This window comes from Acanthamoeba castellanii, assembly GCF_000313135.1.
Source record: "Acanthamoeba castellanii str. Neff unplaced genomic scaffold scf7180000084672, whole genome shotgun sequence".
Lineage (NCBI taxonomy): Eukaryota > Discosea > Longamoebia > Acanthamoebidae > Acanthamoeba > Acanthamoeba castellanii.
The window spans coordinates 61,150-81,919 of record NW_004457724.1 but is presented as its reverse complement, the minus strand read 5'-3'; the positions used below and the strand labels follow the sequence as shown (position 1 = coordinate 81,919).

Below are 20,770 nucleotides of genomic sequence, written 5' to 3'. Positions count from 1 at the left end.
GTAGGTGGGAAAAGCATTCTTTTCCCACCTTCCCACAGACGGAAAACCACCAAAGCCAGCACATTGAGGTCACCAAAGTCCACCTTGCAACTTGTCGTGTTTTGTTTTAAAAAGTCCACCTTCTGTCCACCTTTTCACCACACCCACCTTCTTTGTTCTTCCTCCCCTTCTCGCTGCTGGTCAGGCTCCCTAGTGCCCGTCACTGGTTGTCACCGCTGGTCTTAGTTGCTGTGGTTGGCTTGATGATGGTCCTGCTCCTCGCTGGTGCCTGCCACTGGTTGGCCTTGCTCACCATCATTGTTGGTAGTCGCCGCTGGTCACTCTCACTAGTACTGGTCACTGGTCATCACCACTGGTCGCCCTCAATATATTGGCACCCGACTTCACAATGATCTGAGTTTGTTGGGGAAGTTGTAGCTGTGGAGGTTGCCCAGTGTGATGAGGAAGTTGGTGGCCTGGCGGTCATTCCAGAAGAATGGGTGGCGCAGGATGTTCTCATGGCACTGCTTCTTGCGCTTGAGGCTCAGGTCGTACCAGGCATGGGTGTGTGGGTTGGCCATGAGCAGGTTCTCAAGCAGGTGGCGCATGGCAGCAAGCTTGTGTGGCCACAGGATGACCTCAGCCAGGCGTGGCCAATTGAACAGCTGCCTGGTGGCCAGTTCTCCTCGCCTGTCAGGAGGTAGAACAGCACCAGGCCCAGTGAGAACAGGTTGCTGGTCAGCACTGCATGCTTTCCCAGCAACTGCTCCAGCACCGCGTACATGTAGGTCCCTATGTGTGCAGGTGGCGTTGATTAAGTGGCATGATGTGTGTCATGTGTGCAGTGGTGCATGCATCATGTGTGGTGTCATGTGGTGTGTGTGTGTGTGTGTGTGCGGTGGTGCGTGCATGCGTGCGTGCGTCATGTGTGTGTGTGTGTGTGTGGCCATACCAGAAAGGACGCCTGTGGTGTTAGTGGTGGTGTTGCTGCTGAGCTCTTTGGCGATGCCAAAGTCAATGAGCTTGATCTGCTTCATGGTGTTGACCAGAATATTCTCTGGCTTTTTTATGCAACACCCAGGCATGTTACATGGCGTAAGGACTTGCTCTGCGTTGCTGCATGCATGCCAAGCATGCAGCAAAAGTTGTAAGGTACCTTGATGTCACAATGCACAAGACCACCATGGCCCCACCAGAGGTCGTCCAGAGTGCGCAGCACTGATCCCACAGCATACTGCACAGCGTCACATCATCAGCACACCACTGCACAGTACTCAAAGGGCCAGGAAATGAAGGCAAGAAAGTAGGACTGACCTGGCAGGTGAGAAAGTGGGTGGGCCGGCCACTGAGCATGCCCTGCAAGTGCCACAACTGGACAAGCTCCTTGAGGTTGCACTCCATGAGCTCAAGGGCTATGTAGTGCTCAATCTGCAGGTCATGGTGGTCAGTCAGCAGGCCAGACAGGATCACAACATGTCCAAAGTAGCACACAGGACCCATCATGCTGTTGCATGTCTTGAGCAGGTCAATCTCCAACTTGATCTGAAGTAAGCGCTGGCTGCAACTGAGGAGACTAGAGGGAGGCTAGCATATGGTGGGATCCTCAATCCTGAGCTCAGCGTTGTCCTTGGCCTTCAGCTCGAGCTCAAGGTTGAGCAGCAAGATCTTGGGGTTGGGGATCTTCTTGGGCTGCTGCTTGAAACCAGTGTATGAGAAGCATGGTGCACATCTCCTACCAGGCAATCAAATGGAATTCGCATGAGGCTGATCAAAATGAAGGAACCAATTGATTAGGCCACATGGAGAAGAGAAAATGGGCGAGTACCTCTTTGTCCTGTGATCAAGCGATATCAACCTGTGTGAGCAGCAGGGTGCACGACGTCCAGCAGCTTCATGATCATAGTGCCGTTGTTGGAGATGGTGATGTTCTGGCCCTCATAGATCAATTGGCTGATGAGCTGGGCCTTGCCCTGCGATGTATTGGTTCCTCCTTGATGATGATGCTCAGTTGCTGCACCATTCACATGGAAATTAGTCATTGCAATTCTACAAAACATGTACCAGCCTCCATCATCATCCATCCTCACATGACAACGGTTGTGGCAGGTGGGTAAAAGGGAGGAGCATGCGCACCAGAATTCACATGATGATGGCTACGATGTCGGGGGCGAGGCAAATTGGGCGGAGCAGCGCGGATTTGGCGCGAAGTCCAAAGGGCACATGCCAGAAATTTTTGAGGATGGTTGCCCTGTTTTTTCCGGACACCGTAACTGGCGGAAGGGCGAAATCTCGGTTCGAGGTGGAATTCTCGGAATCCCGGTTCGAAAAAAATTTGAAGTCAAATCGTGAGTGCCAACAAGCGCACCATCGATGCTGAAGTGAGTAGCGGGCGTCGCAGCTTGGGTTGTGGCCTGCGACGGGCGGGCAGGGGCAGCGCAGGGCCACTGGCGGTCTGTGCTGTGCCGCGCTCCTGCAGCACCACCACCGCCGGTGTCGATTGTCTGTCACACAGCACACACGATTGCACGACACGCACACAAACCGAGAAAAAGCGGCGGTAAGGAATGGGCTAGTGAACAGTGCTCAGGTTATGGCTGTGATCACCTGCACGAGGGTATAAGCCACGACGCCTGCTACTCACTTCAAGTCTTGATACCTTCCAACTCCTTTACACCACAGCTTGCTCCAGTGAGAAAAAAGATCACATTTTTTCCACCTCTCTGGTGGACTTGAGGTGGTCGACCACCTTGCAGAGCAGATCTGCATCATGTCCACCTCGAGGTGTACTCAAGGTGGACATGAAGATGGAACATGTTCATCTTCCGTCCACCAAGGTGCCCCCAAGGCAGACTTGAAGATGGAACATTCCATCTTTTGTCCATCAAGGTGAGCTGGTCCAGCTCTGGGTCACCTGAAAAGGTGGGAAAAGGTGGAATTGAGCATCAAGGCGCGCAAAATCATCACTTTCCCATCTACCGTCCTGGCAGTGTGTTGGCCGAGGTGACTGTGGACAGGTTGCGTGCCATCTCTATCTCAAGGTCCCACTCCTCAGGTGAGACAAAGTAAATGCTCACCAAGTAGTGGGGCCTGTCCCAGGGCATGATCTCCAACACAGCAGCTGTGCAGGTGCTTGAGGCGCTCATGGGCAGCAGGTTGTCCCCCAAGATGGTGTTGATGAGGGATGACTTGCCAATGCTGTGCTCCCCGTAGAAGCCAATGCGGCGCCCCTTGGCCTCCTTGGCACATAGGATCATGTCCTGCAGGTAGGGCAGCACCTTGAGCCACTCAGGATTGGTGCTTGCCCTCACTTTGTTGACCATGCCTGCTGCGTCTGTGGGCTTTGTGTGAAAGGTATTGCATGCTGCGTTGTACTTCCTCTCCAGGGGCTCTTGCAGCTTGTCCTTGACATAGGCAAGCAGTCTCTGCAGAGCTTCCCTGTGAGGTGAGGATGAAGTTAGGAAATGAGATTGGATTAAGGGATGAGATGAGCTAAATTGTCTTTGTTGGGGATGAGAATGCACTCAGGAGGTTCATCCACTTTGTGCACCATGTGGGCTGGTCTCTCCATGGTACACAACTACAAAAAAATAAAAATGAAGACAATGATCCAATTCCTGGGAAGTGGATGCTGTCATTAGGCACTTGAAAGCAGTGTCACCACTTTTTTCTGGGTGGAGGCTATTATTATGATATTTTAATTTACATGATTGGACTGGAACCAGCCACATGGCAAAGCCCAAGTGCAGGGGCAGTTGTCCTGAGCTGGCTCATGGCAGCTGGCACATGGAAGCCCACACCATTGATGGTTGTTGCTTTGCCAGGGGAGGAATTAGCTGTGTGGCAAGTACCACTCCTGGTGGGAGCTGATGTGCTGCTATGGGATGACTTTGCTGCTTTGCAGAATTACTACATCAGGCTGCCATGCTGGTGTAGGCATGGTAATGGATTTCTTGACCTGGCTGGGTTTGTTGGGTTATGGCAGACAAACAGGCATGGCCATGGCAGCCATGGGCTGAGAGCACATCCTGGCTTGGTATCACCTTGCCATGACCCTTGGGTGTGACTACTTGCTGCACACATGACACAAAGGAGCCCATGGTTGTTAACACAAAGAGCAGCACATGACACATGGTTTGCATTCCTAGCACCACCATCAGTGCATCTCTTAGCCAGAGCTCACCAGCTGCTTGGCCACAGCACACATGGGCATGCAGAGCCTCCATGGGGAAAGGATCACACCACCACAATGATGGGTGGTCTGTGGTGTGAGCAGATCATGGCTGGTGGTTGGCAGAGTGGCATGGAGCTCCATGCAGTGGAGGTCGCCAAGGTTGGCGCCTCCACACTCATCTTAGGGGATTGTCAACTGTCTATTTGTATGAGCTGAGCAAGCAACATAATAAAAAACACGGGGCTGTATCAAAAATTGGACGCTGTGCACAACAGATAACAGTAGAGCCGCCTACTTGCGGCGCCAAACAGTGGCGTGGGCGACACAGAGCTGGAATTTGCGCACATGCTCACGGATGAGCAGCGGCATGTCCTTGTGCTCCAGGAGCTCGAAGTCGGCCTGCAGCGTCTCCTTGAGAACATCGAACGTACGCACTTCCTTGTCTGCACGATGGTGGGAAACAGACACGTTAATGCGCATGCCACACTCGCATGCGAGGCACACACGCACGCACCGCACACGCACGCACGCACTGCACGCGCCAGGAGAAAAATGGGACAACGCACCTCCGAGGTGGTAGCCGCCCATCCACTTGGAGGGGTGGGTGAACTGCTCGAGCCACGTGTAGGGCGAGGTGATGAGCATCACACCGCCAGGCTTCACCAGATGCGGCAGCACCTCCAGACACTTGCTGCTCGCCACACCCCGCACGACACGACACACGCGTAAGCCAACGAAACTTGAGTGCGTGTGTGTGCGTGTGTGTGCGTGATTGGATTCATACCTGGGAGCAGGCAGGCGGTCGAGGAGGTTGGCGAGCAGAACGGCGTCGTAGGCGCCGAAGGTCTTGGGCAAGCTGCAGGCGTCGCCGTGCATGAAGTTGACCCGCGCGCGGTCGATGTCGGGCGCCACCTCCGCCGTGGAGCTGGCCAGCAGCCGGCCCTCGGTGGCGTACTTGTAGGGCAGCACGCCCTTCTCCTGCAGCGCGATGCCGGCGTTGACAAACGCTCGGCTGTAGTCCAGACCCACGACTGCATCACCGCACACGCACGCATGAGAAAAACAGGGGGCGACTGTGTGTGCGCACGCGCGTCGAGGCGAGGCGCAATACCGGAGCTAAAAGTGCGGGCGAGTTCGAAGGAGGCACGGCCCACGGCGCAGCCCAGTTCGAGCGCCGTCGCTCGGTCGGCCGCCGCCGACGCATTCGGCGAATACTTTTTGAACGCTTCGCTCAACTCCTGCGCGCATCTGCACACGACACGCGCACCCCACGCACGACACGACACGCGCGGTGAGTGTCTGAGCACACACGACACACGCCACACAACACGCACGAGCGAGAAGCGGTGGGTTGCGATAATGCACCTGCGCGGGAAGTTGAGGGCCAGCTCGCCCAGGCCGGTGAACGGATAGGGGAGGACCTCGTCGTCCCGGCCGTAGTGGAGCTGGAGGTACTCCTCGATCAGCTTCTTCTGCTCGTACACGTTGCTCTCGTCGATCCACCGGTTCTCGGTCACCTTGTGCGGATTGTCCCCGATCGGATACAAATTCCTATCATTCCACCTGATGAGCGCGTGTGCGGTGGTGCGTGCGGTGTGTGCGTGTGCGGTGGCGTACAGGGAGATCGGGCGGATGGTTTGCACCAATCGGAAGCCGAGGTGTTGGAAGAAATGCCTTCGGAACCAATAGCGGGCGTAGGCCGACGCTTGGTCTCCCGTCGAGACCCACGAGCCGCCCATGATGAGGTTGTGGCGGCCATCGAAGCAGGGCGTGCTGAAGTCGAGGTAATACGGATGCACCTGCCGGTCCACACATCGCATCAGTGTCGTGTCGTGTCGTGTCGTGTCGTGTCGTGTCGTGTCGTGTCGTGTCGTGTCGTGTCGTGTCGTGTCGTGTCGTGTCGTGTCGTGTCGTTGGTCGTGTGCGCACCTTGAAACCGGGGAGACCGTCGGCCTCGTCCTCGGCCCATTCCCAGGTGTTGCCGTGCACGTCGTGGAAGCCCATGGGCGAAGGCGCAAACATGTTTACGGGCGTCGACGACGAAAACCGCAGGTTGTAGTTCCCTTAAGGGACGGTCAGCCATCGTGTGTGTGCGCGTGCGGTGGTGCGTGTGGCGTGTGTGTGTGCGTGTGCGGTCGTACCGATCGACTCCTTGCGCATGATGGGATCGGCTTCGGGCTGGCCCTTCAGCTCGCTCGGCGTGTCCCCTCGTAGACGATGCCACTCGGCTTCGGTGATGACCCTGGTTTTTCGCTGCTGTGAGCATTGCATAAATGAAACATAACGAAAAAGAGCGAAAACGAAAACGAAAAATACAACAACATTGAAAAAAAGAATAAAGAACAAAAGAACAAAGAATGCGTGAAGTACCGGAAGCCCTCGCCCTTCCAGCTGCAGTAGGCCTTGGCCTCGAGTTGGTTGACGTCGGCCGGCCAGTTCCAGGGCATCTCGATCTCCGCGAAGATCGCGCGGTACCTGCACACAAATCATCAACACATGACACGGCACACGCTCACGACACGACACACGACGCATGACACGCGCACAACACACAGAGGAGGGACTATGGGGTACTTGTAGGAGCCGTCGGGCTGGGGCACCCAGAAGGTGGGACACCGGGCCTCGCGGAACGTGCGCCACCGCCAGCCCTCGTCGGACCAATACTTTTGCGTCTCATACCCGCCCGCTTCCACGAACGCCAAGAACTCTCTGTCACGATTTCATGAGTTGCGTGTGTCGTGTCGTGTCGTGTCGTGCCATTCGTTTCGTGTCGCGTGTCGTGTAATACGCACTTGTTGGTGATGAGGTATTTGGAGGCGCGGAAGGCGGGAACGGTGACGTGGCGACGGCCGTATTCGTTGTCCCACCCGTACGACGGAAAGTCCGACGGCTTGCCCAGCTCCACCACGCCGTCGGGCACCTCGATCAGCTCGTTCTCGATCGTCTCCTCATTCCCCAGCGGCGCATACGCCGGCCACCTGCATCGCACGACACGACACACACGACACGACACGACACGCACAGCACGACACGACACACGGTCAGGATTGGTGGTGGTGATTGGGAGGAGAGGGTCGGGGCGCGCCTGGGCGGGTGGGCCAAGGCGGCGAGGGGCATCTGGCGCAGGAGGACTGACGAGGTCTCGATGTGGATGCGCTCGTGCTCCATGCCCATCGGGATGGCCCAGTACGGCTGGTCCCACGTGATGGGACTCGTGAAGGGCGCGCTCATGATCACCTCCTCCATCTGCGCGCGCACGCAGCGTCAGGTGTGTGCCGTGCCATGTGCGTGTGTGTCTGTGTGTGTGTGCGGTGGTGTGTGTGTGCGTGTGCGGGATGGACGAACCTTGGCCTTGACCTGTTGGCGATAGAGGCGGGCATCGGTGACGGACGGCCACTCGGTGGGGTCGCGGCCGTAGTCGTCCCACGACATCTCATCGACGCCCACCGCGAAGATGCGCTCGAAGTGTGCATTGATCCCCTCCGTCAACAGGCCCGCCTGTCATCGACAATTAATTAATATTATATTTATTTCATTATATTTAAATTTATATAAATAAACGCACAGGAAAGAGGGAGAGGAGGCGGGCCGCACCTCGCGCAGCTTGTTGATGTAGAAAACGGCCGGGTGAGTGATGTAGAAAATAAGCGGATGGCGCAGCTTGTCCGGCACTGCGTAGAAGCTCTCGTCTTCTTTCAAGCTCGAAAAGAGCGTTTCGTTGATCTCCCACCCTAATCGCAGCAAAACAATCAACACTCCGAGAACGTAAGTGATCGCTCCATCGAGGTGCGTCCATCATTTCGCGTTGTCTTGGCGCATAGATCGCGATTTCTACGATTTTGTTTGTCCGAAATCGAAGAACGAGTGATGGCGGCAAAGTGCCGATGAACGTGAAGAGAGAGATGGTGAAGGGTCAGCCCGGGCTTGTGCGTACCGTTGCGGAAGTAGGCGAGCACATCTTCTCTGGTGGCCGTGGCCAGGTTGAGCATGGGCAGCGAGACGAGGGTCTTGGCGGTGTTCATTCTCTCTCTGTGTGTGTGTGCGTGTTTGTGGGCGTAGTGGTGCGTGCACGCTTGTTTCGGGTGTTGTTCTCGAATGACCTCAACTGAGCAAAGGAAGGTGGCGCTGTGTCTGGAGTGACAGGTCCAACAGGAGTGTAAAATAGCAAAGAGGGAGTGGTGAGTTTTTGTGCACAGCCGCGCTCACGCAATGTGGCATCATCACCGCTACATATCGCGTAGCCGGACCATCATCATGTGCAGGCTCTACATACCCTCGATGTGTGCTGAAACGTAACGCGTTGAAGACAAAACTGGATCGCTCGGGCCGAGACTGTCCCTTAGTCAGCACGTGCAGTTTTGTCGCGGCGTTACTCGAAGCTCTACGGACAATAATTTTTACGGCTAAGTGCACCAATGGAGGGAGTACACGTCGGCGTTAAACTCCCCCCACACGTGGACTTGCCGCCGACTTGCCCGGGCGATCTTATGCATGACCTTACCTCCTCGCTCTCTCTTTCTCTGTGTGTGTGCAGAAGCCATTTCAACTGCACACTCGCTCACCCAAGGCCAGTTCGTGGGAGGCGGCACCAGCTGTTTACTGTGCAAAGAGGGCCAGAGGGCAGCTGCTAATGGCTACCACCTCCACTCCAAGGGCAGCCACACAACACAGAAAATTATTCCCGAAGCAAAAAAAATGATATCGCCCCACCCAGATTTGAACTGGGGTCCCAGGTACCAGAAACCTATATGCTGCCAACTACACCATGAGGCGCTCTTGTTTATTTGACACTTGTTATTTGTTTGCACCATAACGATGTGTTACGAAAGAGAACAGGTTGTAGTGGGCCATAAAAGAGATAGAACTCGATCTATCTTTCTGCTCTCAGTTGCCGCGATAAACGACGACTTCAATGTCCGCTGCATCTGCCACCTCGATTTACCAGAGGGGAGGAGGACCCAGCACCAGGCTGGGTGGCTCGGCTCGCTATGTGCCGCGTTGCTCGAGCCCGATGAGCTTCCTCGCCCGCGTGCCCTACTCGCTCGCGCTTTTGGCTACCGCCTCAGGACTGTTCCTCATCTTCAATCTCGCTGGGGCCTCCGCTGCAGTCGTCGGAGGTCCTACCTTGTCTGCGGGTGGACGCATCGGAGTTGCAGCCGCCTACTCTGACTTTGCCCTCAACTTCACCCAGGTACCTTCCCCATCTTCCACAACACATACAAACAAATTGCTTCTACACAAAATCTGTCATACAAATCGCAATCATCGATCATCTCGCACCCAAACAATTCGTTTTTTATGGAACTGTGCGCACCTGGTTGGCAGCAAGTAGTACTGAGTATGTCGTGTGCATTGGGGTGCGTGTAGGCCGTGGATCATTTCAACAGCCTGGACGCGAGAACTTTCCACCAGCGCTACTGGGAGAACCAGCGCTGGTGGAAGGTACCCACGCAGGCCCAGGCCCACCCTATGGCCATCCGTACGGCCTCCGCCTACGTGTGTCGTGTTGCGTGCGTGCGTGCGTGCGTCGTGTGTTGTGTTTGTTGCGCTGACGTGCCTGGGACACGTGTCGTGCGTGTGCGTGTGCGTGTGCGGTGGTCATGTGGCCAGTGCGCATCAACTCATTCCATGATGACGGGGATTGGAATACCTCGACCATTGTGACCTGGGCCAAGGAACTCGGTACCCAGCGCGCACACGACACACGACACGCATGACACACGCACGACCGCACACGCACGTATACGGCTGCTCAAGGAAGAAAACTGATGAATGGGTCACTTTCTCCGGCGGTGGGCGCAGGGGCGATCGTGTTCGACCTTGAGCCCAGGTATGCGGGCAAGAGCTACCCCTTGCCCGACGTCCGCACCGAAGATCTCCGCTTCTACTCCATCGAGCAAAAGTACTCAACGCCGCACACACGACACACACGACACGCACGACACGCACACGCGCACGGCACACGTGCGGCACTCACGCACGGTTGTGTGATGACAGCGTGGCAGACGTGGTGAGCTTCATCAGCAACAAGAGCGCCCTTCTGCCCAACAACGTGCGCACCCCTCCCACTCCCCCTCTCTCGCGGAATGAATGGAATGCTTAGCCATTCCAGCCGATGGAATGCTGACATATACATTTCGTCAATCGTGGGCGTCGTGACACACGAAACAGACGCGTTGGGTCGTGATGGGCGAACTGTTCGACGGCGCGTTCGCGACCTGGGTGCGCGCCAAGCCCCGCGTGGCCTTTGGCGTGGTGGCGGTGTCGCCCCACCTGCTCGCCGTCGAGGGCTACCCGGACTACGACCTCGCCTACCAGGCCGCCATCGGTACCGCACGACACGCACCACACATGACACGCACGGCACATGACACGACACGACACGCACTGACGGATGAGGTGACACGTAGGCTCGAAGTGTTCGAAAGTGATTCACGACTTGCTGGAGACCGTCTCGTGGACCCTCAACAACGAGACGGCCAACAAGGCCTACCAGGTAATCACCGCGCTTCAGCTGCGCCACCCTCCACCCACTGTGTCTATGTGCTCATCACGTGCCGTGCGTGTCGTTCGTAGAAACAATGCGGCAGCAGCGTGACCCTCCCGAATGCGGAATTCATGTACGTGGTGTCGACCATTCTCTTCGGCAACATGGACTCGAACTACGCCACGGTACGTGCTCCACGCCCTTCGCCCCTTGCGCCCCCCCCCCCGACTGCGCCTCGTTGACGCGACGTGTGCGTGTGCGTGTGCGGTGATGCGTGTGCGGTGACGCGTGTGTGTTATGGCCGCGTGCGTGTGCGCAGCTGTGCTCGACGTTCGAGAAAGTGAAGGACAAGGACAACACCACGCGGCTGGACACTCTGGCCAAGTTCATCGTCGCCATCAACGACGAGTGGAATGTATGCCGTGCTCCTCCGCCTTTGCGCCAAAGTGTCATCCCCCCCACACACGACACACGACACACGACTCACCGCACACACGACATGGCACGCACTTCACATAGATGGAGTTCACCGATTGGGACTTTGCGCTCGACACGGGCGGCAACATGAGCGACACAGGAGCCGGCTTCAGGCCCACCTACTACCTCAAGTGCACGCAGCTCGGACAATTTGAGGTACGACACACACGACACACACGACACACACGACACACACGACACACACGACACACACGACACACACGACACACACGACACACACGACAGCCAACTGACAGCGTGTGTTGTATGCGTGTCGCGTGTAGACGCCAGCAAAGTCGGGCTACAGTCTGGTGCCCGCTGAACGCACTGTGGACTGGTACCTGTCGGTGTGTCACAAGCTCTTCCCCAACCTCACCGCCGACGGACCCAACGTCGCGCAGGTCAACACCAACTTTGGGTACACGCGGGTTGTGTGTGTCATGCGTGTGTCGCGTGTGCGTGTGCGTGTGCGGCCTGGCGCCACGATGCTTGGGTCTGACGCGGTCATGATCTGGCTGGTGGCAGTGGGCGCGTGCCGGAGGGCTGCAACATGGCGTTCGTGGTGTCCCCCAACGATCCCTACTCCACTCTCGGGCCTGACCCCGTCCTCGTCCCGTCCAAGACCAAGGCCTCCGGTAACAAGATCATTCAGGTACGCACGACACACGACACACGACACACGACACACGACACGCATGTTCAACACAATGAACAAACATCGTTGTCATCGTTATTAGATTGACTGCGCGTCGCCGCAAGTGGGTCTCTCGCTGTTCTTGCCCGCCACGAGCGCCGATGCCCTGTGCCTCACCAAGGCGCGCGCGCAGGTGTTCCAAACGCTTCAGGCCTGGCAGACCCAACCCGGTGCGTGTGTGCGTGTGCGGTCGCGTTCGTTCGGGTGTGTTCCATTGGCGCGCACACACTAACGCCACTACACACACACGCACACTTGACAGACACCTGCCCGACCGTTCCTTCGGGCGGCGGAGGTGGCGGCGGCGAGGGCCACGGCGATGGCGACATGGCGCTGGTGGGCGTGTTCTCGGCCGTGGGCGGCATCATCCTGGGTATCTCCATCACGGGCGTCATCTTCTTCTACCTCTCCCGCAAGATCATCCAGCGCTGGAAGGCCTCAGCCTACGCCCATGTCAACTGATCTGGTGATCATGATATGAGTGTGTCGTTTAGTTAATGTTGCAACTTTAGATAGTTATTAAATTTTTATTGGTATGACTTATTATGGGGTTGGTGTGTGTGTTGTAACAAACAAGGCATTCGAATGGGTGCACGCATGGCATGTCGACCCCAACAAGGTGGTGTTTCTGGTCTGGTCTGGTTGTGTGTTGTGTTGGCGATGGAGCTTAAGCCTCGGCCTCACCCAGAAGGTCGAAGGCATTGGCTGGCGAGTTGTCCTTGGGCTTCTCCTCCTGCGCGTAAAAAGAACGAAAACGACAAAGTCAGCCTTCGCTTTCCACCCATAGGAGCTAAACTACACGCCTTTTGCGTGTGTCTTGCCGAGTTGAGTTGTGTGCGTGCGTGCGTACCTTGGCGGGCTGCTTGGCCTTGGCGGGAGCGGCGGCCTTGGCGGGCGCGGGAGCCGGGGCGGGGGCCTCCTTCCTGACGGGACCCCTGCTCTCGGTCGGGCCTCGGCCCTCACCCCTCTTGGGGCTCTCGCCTCTGCCCCAGCTGCTGCTGCCCGAGGACTCGCCTCGTCGCGGGCCCTCGCCCCTGCCGCCTTCTCTCCTGTCGCCTCCCCGGCCCCTACCGCCGGTCTCGGGCCTCTTGGCGCCCTTGTCGGCGTTCCAGGCGCCCTTGTCCTTCCAGTCGAACCCACCCCGACCACCGGCGGGCTGGCATCACGAAGGGTGGGGGGGGGGTGATCAGCATCCGAGCGTGTGCGGTGGGCGTGTGCGGCGGTGTGTGCGGTCGGGCGTGTGCGGCGGTGTACCTTGGCACCCTTGGCGCCGGTCGAGGAAGCATCCCTCCTCCACTTGTCGTCGGTCTTGGCCGCAGCGGCGGCGGGGGCGGGGGCGGCGGCCTTCTTCTGCTCCTCCTCGGCGACCTTCTTCTTGAGCTCCTCCTCGGCGGCCTTCTTCTTCTTCTCCTCTTCCTCCTCCTTCTGCTTCTTCAGCTTCTCCTCGAGCTCCTGGAGCTTGCGCTGCGCGGCGAGCTCGTCGCGGGGCCGGGCGTCACCGAACGGGTTGGCCGCGGCGGCCTGCTTGCGCTTCTCCTCGAGCGCCTTCTTGCGCTCCTCCCGCTCGCGCTCCTCCTCCTCCGTCGGGGCCGGCAGCGGCTCCCTCTCCCTCGGCGCCGGACGGCCACCACGGTCGCCACGGTCGCCACGGTGGAAGTCTCTGCATTGTTAAAACATATCGCTTGTGGTGAGTTTCACATATTATTATGTTTGGAATATGTTGTTAAAAAAATAATTTGAAAAACATAGAGTTGAGCAAATCAGCATTGGATAGATATCTTCATTACGAGAGGCTATTTGAAAAATGGCCTCTTCTTCTGCGACCTTGAAATACCATCATGTGCTCGTGGAGATTCGGCATGACACGACACACGCACAACACGACACACGACACACACGAGTTTGGGGGGGGGGGTGGAGGTACCGGTCGTCCCTCCGGTCCCTGCGGTCGGGTCGGTCGTCCCTCCGGGGCTCGCGGTCGCGCTCCCTCTCGACGGGGGCGGCGGCAGCGCGCTCCTCGGCGGCCTTCTTGGCCAGATCGCGCCAGTTGGAATCGTCGCCGGTGGCGTCGTACCTGCCGGCACCGAATCCTCCACCATCCCTGCGACCACCCTGACGCTCGGTGCCTGCAGCATCGCAAAGGTGGTGATTAGTTGCCGTCGAGGCGTGTGTGTGTGTGTGTGTGTGTGTGTGTGTGTGTGTGTGATATGTGTTATGTGTTATGTGTGTTGTGTCAAGTGTTTGCGACAAGCGAAGCAAGCACCGCTGCAAGAGCGAATGGCACTTGTATTAGAGTCGTAATGTTTTGATGTTGTCCAATGGGTACGAAGCGAAATCCATGCTCTCACGAGTACTGAGAGATAAACCTTCGGCGGACACGTGTGTGCGGCGTGTGCGGTGCGTGTGCGGTGCGCGTGCGGCGTGTGCGGTGCGCGGCCGGGGAAGGTGCGTACGTTTGTTCTCAGCGACGTCGAGGCGGATAGCACGGCCGGCGAACTCCTCACCGTCGAGCTCGATAGCCTTGCGCAGCGATTCCGCATCTTCGAAATCGACGTAGGCGATGCCGCGCGGGCGGTCGGTTTCCCTGTCCCTGGTCATGCGGACGGCGCCCTCCCTGGGCAGGTTGCAGCCAGCCTATTGTTGCAACAATCACACAAGCAGATGAACAAAAGTAGAAAATTAATTGATCAAAATTGAGACGTGTAGAACATCAATTTGTATAACATCGATTTTGGACACGGGCAAAGATGAAAGCAGAGGAGTCGCGTACGTTGATGAAGAATTCCTCGAGCTCGGGGGCCTCGACCTTGAAGTTGAGGTTACCGACGAAGGCCGTCCAGGGACCCTCCTCGGGGATGACGGGCGGGGCACGCTGCTCGCGGGGCGGGCGGTCATAGCCGCCACGGCCACCCTCGCGGTCGCCGCGATCGTAGCCACCACGGCCCTCGCGATCGCCATAACCGCCGCGACCACCCTCGCGATCGCCATAGCCGCCACGGCCACCCTCGCGATCGTCGTAGCCGCCACGGCCGCCCTCGCGCTCGTAGCGATCGCCGCCGCCACGGCCGCCACCATAGCTGCCGTAGTCATCGCGATCATCACGCCTCGGGGGGCGATCGCCGTAGCCACCGCGGCCGCCCTCGCGATCGCCGTAACGGTCACCGCCGCCACGGCCGCCGCCGCTGCCGAAGGAATCGCCACCGCGAGGGGCTGCCGAGGCGCCGCCACGACCACCGCGGGCCGGCTGGCGGCTGCCACGAGCGGGCTCAGCGCCGAGCGAGGGGAACTCCTGCTCGCCGCCCACCACCTTGGCTGCACGAGTACATCGTGATTAATTGATGAATTTCTAATAAGATTGTTCGGGGCGAGGGCGAAGATCATTTGCGCTGCGGGAACTGAAGCTAGCACGTACGGGTGGGGATGATGGTCTGGGCGGGCTTGCCCCAGACGGATCGCGGAGGCTGCGGAGCGGCCTCCTTTTCATCCTCGCTAGCCTCATCGGCCCAGTTCTCAACTAGAATTCAAGAACAAAATTAGCCCCGAAGTACGCTCGCATCAACAACTCGAGTGGTAGCAATATCTAGGCGCCACTGAAATCATCACTCCTAAATTCCGGAAGATCGTGAGTTGATTGATAGATATAGTACCAGGGGCGTCGCTGTCGTCGTCGGCCCAGTCGATCTTGGAAGGTTCAGCCATGGCTTTGTGAGGAGCAATAAAAGAAATCGAGAGAGAATGGAGAGTCGAAAGGCTCTACACGCTATCGAAAAGAGAATCGCAAACGGCCAAACAACATTGCCCCCCCCCCGAAGCTCCGCCGGAAATATCCTGGCACCATCAGTTCGCCCTCAGAAATTTCCCTTTCGTTGTGTCGCCCTCTTAACCGAAATCCAATGTTTGCGAAACGATTTCGATGTTTCCGAAAGTCGCCAATGGCCGGAAAAAGGAATAAACCGCGAAAAAGGGCGCCTCTTCGAGTTCCTTTGCTGGGCAGGTTCAGAGTTGGGTTGGACTGTCGAAGAGCACATCAATCTCGCCAAGAGATCACCAAAGATGGAAAGGTGGGCCGTCTGCTTCCTCGCTATCTCGGTTGCTCTCCTCGCCTCGCTGGTAAGTGAATCTCAGCCTCCCTATCGTTGCCTCACCATCAACCCCCCCCCCGACATCCACGCAAATCACCTCCTTGGAAATCATAATGCTCTACTTGCCACCCACCCTTCTTGTTTTCAGTTACATTTGATCATCAGCCAAACTCATCATCATCATTGGGGGGTGGGGTTGATGCATTCAACCAATCTAGACCAGCGTGAACGGTCTGGGCTGTCCCTGCGTGGGAGGCCAGGCCTTCGCGCCCTTCAGCGGCCCCGGTCGATTCACCATCCCGCGGGTCAAGGCCATGGAACACAGCATGGAGTCCCTCATCATCAACTACATCGCCCTCAAGCTGCGCGGCGGCTACGCGCGCGCCGTCTTCCAGGAGCCCTCCGACCTGCGCGACTACGCCTACGAGCACTCCAAGATCATGGCCCTCAAGGGCGAGGTCTTCTTCGACAACTGGCCCGCCTCGTGCGCCGGCAACCTCGGCGGCGCCTGCGACTGGGACTTCTACCGGGCCAACCGCAAGTACTACATCCAGGAGGTCCACTCGCTCGACTTCACCGACGCCGGCTTCCCGCTGCAGGACAAGACCGGCGGCAACGGCTACTGCGTCGACAAGGTCGAGGAGTTCTACGGCAAGTCGACGATCCCGTCGGCCGCGGTGCTGATGAAGGACGTGGTGGACAACATCGCGACGACGATCGACGACCTGTTCCCCAACGACGGCGTGGTGGCGTCGGCCGGGCCGCACCTGTGGGGCGTGGGCGTCTACACGGACTCAACGTCGAGCGCCACGACCTTCTGGCTCACCATCATCCGCGTCACCCTCATCTCCTCGGCCCCGTGCGAGTGCGCCATCGCCCCGTGCGCCGCCGCCTAAACTTTGCTCTCTCTCGTTCTTCTTCTCCTCTACAACCACCACCATCACCATCACGTTCATCTTCAACTGCTTGATCAGTTCGGCCGTCTCCTTCTTCCTGGGTAAAAATAAACTTGGACGGCATTGGCGGGTTATCAGTTTTTATTGGTGAGGTCGTCGATGGTGGTGGGTAGGTACATGATGGGGCAATGATGATAGGCCGCGCTGTTTTCTTTCCTCCGCTCGAGCGTTTTACCTCCTCCTGAGCCGGTCCAGCGGAGCGCCGGGTCCCTTGACCTTGCCGCGTCTGTTATTGGGAGAAGAGGGTGGCGATCGATGAGTGTGATGATGGTCGATGGTGGCAACAATCAGCAAAGTGGTGACGATGGGCGATGGATGTAAGTAGTACCCCTTCTTGTTGGCCGAGTCGAAGCCAAAGTCGACATCGGCAAAGTCGCCGGCGGGCATGTCGCCCTCCATGGCGACCTTGAGGTTGGACTTGATCTCCTCCACCCTCTGCTCAAACTCCTTCGTCTGCTTGGTGTGCTCCTCGTGCGACAGGTTGGCGTACTGGATCCGCTCCTGAATCTCGCCCATCAGCATCTCCGACTTCTGACACCTGTACGCGCGTGCGTCGTGTCGTGTCGCGTGTGGTGAGTTCATACGCGCACACGTGCAAAGTAAACTTCGGTGTAGCTCGAGCGTGCGCTGTTACCAGAGGTCGAGGATCTTGATCATCTCCTGGAGCTGGCCGGGCCTGATGTCCCTGCCCATCGTCCAGTCGACCTGGAAGCGCTGCTCCTTCTGGTCGAGCTTGCCCTTGATGATGCCCGCGTAGATGCACTCGATCACCAAGTCCTCCAGCTCTCGCACGTTGCCAATGTCGAGCTGCGCCAGCAGCAGCGAGTACGGCAGGCTCTGCAGGGGCCGCAGGGTTAATGGTCGCGTGGTGGGGCTCCGGGGGGGGGGGGGCGACCCACCTTTTGGCTGGAGGCGAGGGCGACGATGGAGAGCTGCTTGAGCTTCTTCTGCAGAGGAGCCGAGAGCTCACCAAAGTTCTGGGGCGCGGCTGCACGTAGCGGAACGGTGGGCGAGGCGAGGCGCGAGGGGTGTGAGTGCACCGTGCACGGCTTTGGGGAGGGGGGGGTGGAGGGGGACGCACCCTTGTAGTCGGAGAAGGTGCCGTAGGCGAAGAGCGCAAGGGTGTCATACCACACCTTGAACTCGCCCTCGGCCAACTGCAGCACAACGACGTGCCCATTGATTAGAACGCACACTCGCAGCATATGCAAAAGGCTTGAGCGGATTGGCACTGCAGTGCCAATTTGGGAGGGGGGAGGTGATGGCACGCGAGAATTGATGGCAAAAATTAACTGTGGCGAGCTGAGTACACGTAGAATGAAGAACTGATGATGTGGCAAATTGAATAAACGTACTGCCTTAATGTTTGCTACGTCGAGCAGCTCGCCAAAAACGAAGGTGTTGGGGGCCTGAAGAGCCTGCTGGATGACACCCACAGCACCTCGTCCCTTCGTGTTCTTCGCGAGCACGATGTACCTGAGCAACTGCCCCGATTCAGATCCAGACGCATCCGCCATTTTACTTTGCTTGTTTTGCGCTACTCTCCAAGCGATGTGATCTTCTCTTTTCTCTGGCAATCAAGGCCCTTCGCAGAAACTCAAAAAGAATTTAGAAAATAGTTATTTTGTTGTTCTTCTGTGAATTCTTTGTCTTCGGTGGGGTGTTTAGTCGCTATCCTCCTCGTCATCTTCATCATCGTCGTCTTCATCTTCTTCCTCCGCTTCCTTGAGCCACTTGAAGAAGGGCTCGCACTGGTGACACGAAAACCAACATCAGAATGCGAGTGCGTCGGTGGTGCGTGTGCGTGTTCGCTGCGGTGCTGTGTGTCGTGTCGTACCGCTTGGAGGATCTTCTTGTGCGGGCCGTCCGTCTGGGGCAAGCTGCGCTGCCACGCCCACACCGACTCCTCTTCGATGATGTCCAAGTTGTAGAGACCGTTGATGACGTGCATGAAGCCCGGCTCCGCTGCTGGGTACTCCTCGCAGTATTTCTGTGTGTGTGCCACCGGACACAAATTATCATCTCATCCAACATGGCACGACACGCACACCACCGCACACACGCACAGGACACGAGACACACGGTGGGGAGGGGGTTTACCAAGAGAGTGTTGAGCAGCGCGACCTGCTCGTCGACGGACACGACGTAGCCGTTCATCAGCGGCGCCCACTTGCCGACGAGCTGGACGAAGGATTCAGAGTGAGGGCCTGTGCTGCTTTGCATGGGGGGGGGGCGGAGTCGGTACGCACCTGGGCCATGGCGGGCACCGGCTTGGGGTTGCTCGACACCGCGATGTTGATCAGCGTGCGAAGCGCAATGCACGCCACTGCAGAGAATTCGCAGTTTGTTTGTTAACCTCACCTCGCTGCCCAGAAGAAGAACGAAGAAGAAGGGAAGCGTACTCTCGGAGAAGGTGCGGTGTTCGAAGGTGAACTTGAGGGTCTTGAGTTCGAGCCTGAGGTTGTCGATGGCGTGGTTCTCCTCCACGGCCCTCTCGACTGTGGCCTCCACCTCCGACACCCACCTCTCCTCCTCGCCGTCGAACGTGTCGAGGCCGGGCTCCTCCATATCGCTCCCCTCGCTGTCCGTCGCGTCATCAAACTCAGAGTTCGTGTCGCTGTCGTCCCGCTCCTCCTCCTCCACCACTACACATTCAACCCCGCCATCACCGCCGCCGCCTCAGGTGAGCGACTCTCGAGTCGAGGGGGCAGTTTGGGGGAATTAGGGGCACGAAAACGTACGGAGCTGGTTGAGGGGATCGGTCTCGATCCAGCGGACGCCGGCGCCGTTGGGCCCGAGGGCCACCTCCTCAAACTCCACCTCGTCGTTCTCCTCCTCCGGCTCCAGCGCGATCTTGGCGCACGGACCCACGCGCGCACCCGTGCCGACCACAGCCTGTCGCGCAGGGCAACAGCGCATCATTAGCGACACACGACACGCACGACACACACGGGAGAGGAGACGCACTCGGAAGGAGACGAGGCTGGCCTTGTCGACGACCGCGCCGGCCATGATGCGCGCCTCATTGCAGACGATGGAGTAGGAGATCGTAGCGCCGTCGGCCACGGTGGCGCCGTTCCAGATGTAGGAGCCCACGATCTTCACGTTGGCTCCGATCTTGCAGTTGCGTCCGATCACCGAGTGCGAGATGAATGTGTTGTTGCCAACCTCGGTACCCTGCATCACACCACAATATTAGTCCACGGTGTTGGGTGCCAAGAGGGTCGAGGGGGAAGACCTGGCCGATGACGGTGTCGCGACCGAGCGTGGCGGAGCGGGCGAGCTTGATGCCCTCCTCCTGGTATATGTTGCCGCGGAGATACTTGTACGACGTGGTGCCCATAAAGTTGCAATCCGGCACCATCGGGTAAGCCCACCTGGTTACCACAACACGCACGACACACATTCAGGCACTCATGACCACACACACACCACACACCACACACACACCACACACACACACCACACACACACAAACACACACACACACACACACACACACACACGAAGATGGTCCGGGCGCTTCACCTGTGAATGATGTCCTTGCTCACGGAGTCGTAGGTGCGGAGGATGTTGACGCGCGCGGCGTACTCAGTGGAGATGATGTGGGTGAAGATCTTGTACTTGTAGACCTCGTCCACGACCACGCCGCGGATGAAGTCCTGCCGGAGGTCGTTGTAGTCAAAGTTGTCGGCGCACACGGACAGCACCTCGGGCGAGCAGATGTCGATGCGGCAGTCGAGCAGGTCGTATCTGAACTGCACGCTGGAGTTCTCGGCAAAGACGTCGGTGTCGAGGTTGACGGCGTCCTCCTCGCGATCGTTCTCCAGGTTGAGCAGCTGACCCGTCGCCGGGTTGATCACCACCACGCTGTCGTCCTCCTGCGACCTGCAAGTCGCAACGCCAACACCACAATTGCTCAGC

The 20,770-nt window shown here is 58.0% G+C and overlaps 8 protein-coding genes across 8 annotated transcripts; 2 read left to right on the top strand and 6 right to left on the bottom strand.

Moving 5' to 3' along the window:
* Nucleotides 1-383: 383 nt before the first annotated feature.
* On the bottom strand, nt 384-1,482 carry ACA1_119470 (mitogen-activated protein kinase kinase; the record flags this gene model as incomplete). The annotated part of the gene is made up of 5 exons (XM_004358035.1): nt 384-669; nt 708-771; nt 932-1,040; nt 1,136-1,213; nt 1,294-1,482. 5 exons carry the CDS (start codon nt 1,480-1,482, stop codon nt 384-386), a joined length of 726 nt encoding a protein of 241 aa, XP_004358092.1.
* Nucleotides 1,483-2,951: 1,469 nt separating this feature from the next.
* On the bottom strand, nt 2,952-3,529 carry ACA1_119460 (uncharacterized protein; the record flags this gene model as incomplete). Its single annotated transcript, XM_004358034.1, has 2 exons — nt 2,952-3,414; nt 3,501-3,529. The coding sequence occupies 2 exons, from the start codon at nt 3,527-3,529 to the stop codon at nt 2,952-2,954; spliced, it is 492 nt and encodes a 163-aa protein (XP_004358091.1).
* An 812-nt stretch (nt 3,530-4,341) lies between these two features.
* ACA1_119450 (Methyltransferase) lies at nt 4,342-8,172 on the bottom strand (the record flags this gene model as incomplete). The annotated part of the gene is made up of 16 exons (XM_004358033.1): nt 4,342-4,362; nt 4,496-4,593; nt 4,717-4,841; nt 4,935-5,181; nt 5,238-5,398; nt 5,516-5,713; nt 5,768-5,949; nt 6,080-6,213; nt 6,292-6,392; nt 6,521-6,625; nt 6,725-6,859; nt 6,943-7,128; nt 7,287-7,396; nt 7,496-7,648; nt 7,745-7,881; nt 8,085-8,172. 16 exons carry the CDS (start codon nt 8,170-8,172, stop codon nt 4,342-4,344), a joined length of 2,181 nt encoding a protein of 726 aa, XP_004358090.1.
* A 989-nt stretch (nt 8,173-9,161) lies between these two features.
* ACA1_119440 (Serine carboxypeptidase S28) lies at nt 9,162-12,270 on the top strand (the record flags this gene model as incomplete). Its single annotated transcript, XM_004358032.1, has 14 exons — nt 9,162-9,341; nt 9,518-9,629; nt 9,761-9,832; nt 9,953-10,052; nt 10,148-10,202; nt 10,322-10,478; nt 10,561-10,646; nt 10,727-10,822; nt 10,957-11,052; nt 11,157-11,270; nt 11,399-11,532; nt 11,640-11,766; nt 11,852-11,978; nt 12,071-12,270. The coding sequence occupies 14 exons, from the start codon at nt 9,162-9,164 to the stop codon at nt 12,268-12,270; spliced, it is 1,656 nt and encodes a 551-aa protein (XP_004358089.1).
* A 205-nt stretch (nt 12,271-12,475) lies between these two features.
* ACA1_119430 (RNA recognition motif domain containing protein) lies at nt 12,476-15,507 on the bottom strand (the record flags this gene model as incomplete). Its single annotated transcript, XM_004358031.1, is given in 9 exon segments — nt 12,476-12,541; nt 12,659-12,964; nt 13,063-13,468; nt 13,733-13,882; nt 13,893-13,920; nt 14,262-14,442; nt 14,579-15,120; nt 15,221-15,322; nt 15,456-15,507. The coding sequence occupies 9 exon segments, from the start codon at nt 15,505-15,507 to the stop codon at nt 12,476-12,478; spliced, it is 1,833 nt and encodes a 610-aa protein (XP_004358088.1).
* A 354-nt stretch (nt 15,508-15,861) lies between these two features.
* ACA1_119420 (uncharacterized protein) lies at nt 15,862-16,786 on the top strand (the record flags this gene model as incomplete). The annotated part of the gene is made up of 2 exons (XM_004358030.1): nt 15,862-15,918; nt 16,109-16,786. The coding sequence occupies 2 exons, from the start codon at nt 15,862-15,864 to the stop codon at nt 16,784-16,786; spliced, it is 735 nt and encodes a 244-aa protein (XP_004358087.1).
* Nucleotides 16,787-17,017: 231 nt separating this feature from the next.
* ACA1_119410 (COP9, putative) lies at nt 17,018-18,363 on the bottom strand (the record flags this gene model as incomplete). The annotated part of the gene is made up of 6 exons (XM_004358029.1): nt 17,018-17,072; nt 17,175-17,384; nt 17,481-17,683; nt 17,746-17,834; nt 17,928-18,003; nt 18,202-18,363. 6 exons carry the CDS (start codon nt 18,361-18,363, stop codon nt 17,018-17,020), a joined length of 795 nt encoding a protein of 264 aa, XP_004358086.1.
* Nucleotides 18,364-18,510: 147 nt separating this feature from the next.
* Nucleotides 18,511-20,739, bottom strand: ACA1_119400 (eIF4gamma/eIF5/eIF2-epsilon domain containing protein; the record flags this gene model as incomplete). Its single annotated transcript, XM_004358028.1, has 9 exons — nt 18,511-18,597; nt 18,684-18,836; nt 18,947-19,027; nt 19,096-19,172; nt 19,249-19,491; nt 19,588-19,741; nt 19,814-20,023; nt 20,085-20,223; nt 20,375-20,739. Coding segments are annotated over 9 exons (1,509 nt in total), but the record flags the coding sequence as incomplete, so codon positions are not given.
* Nucleotides 20,740-20,770: the final 31 nt, after the last annotated feature.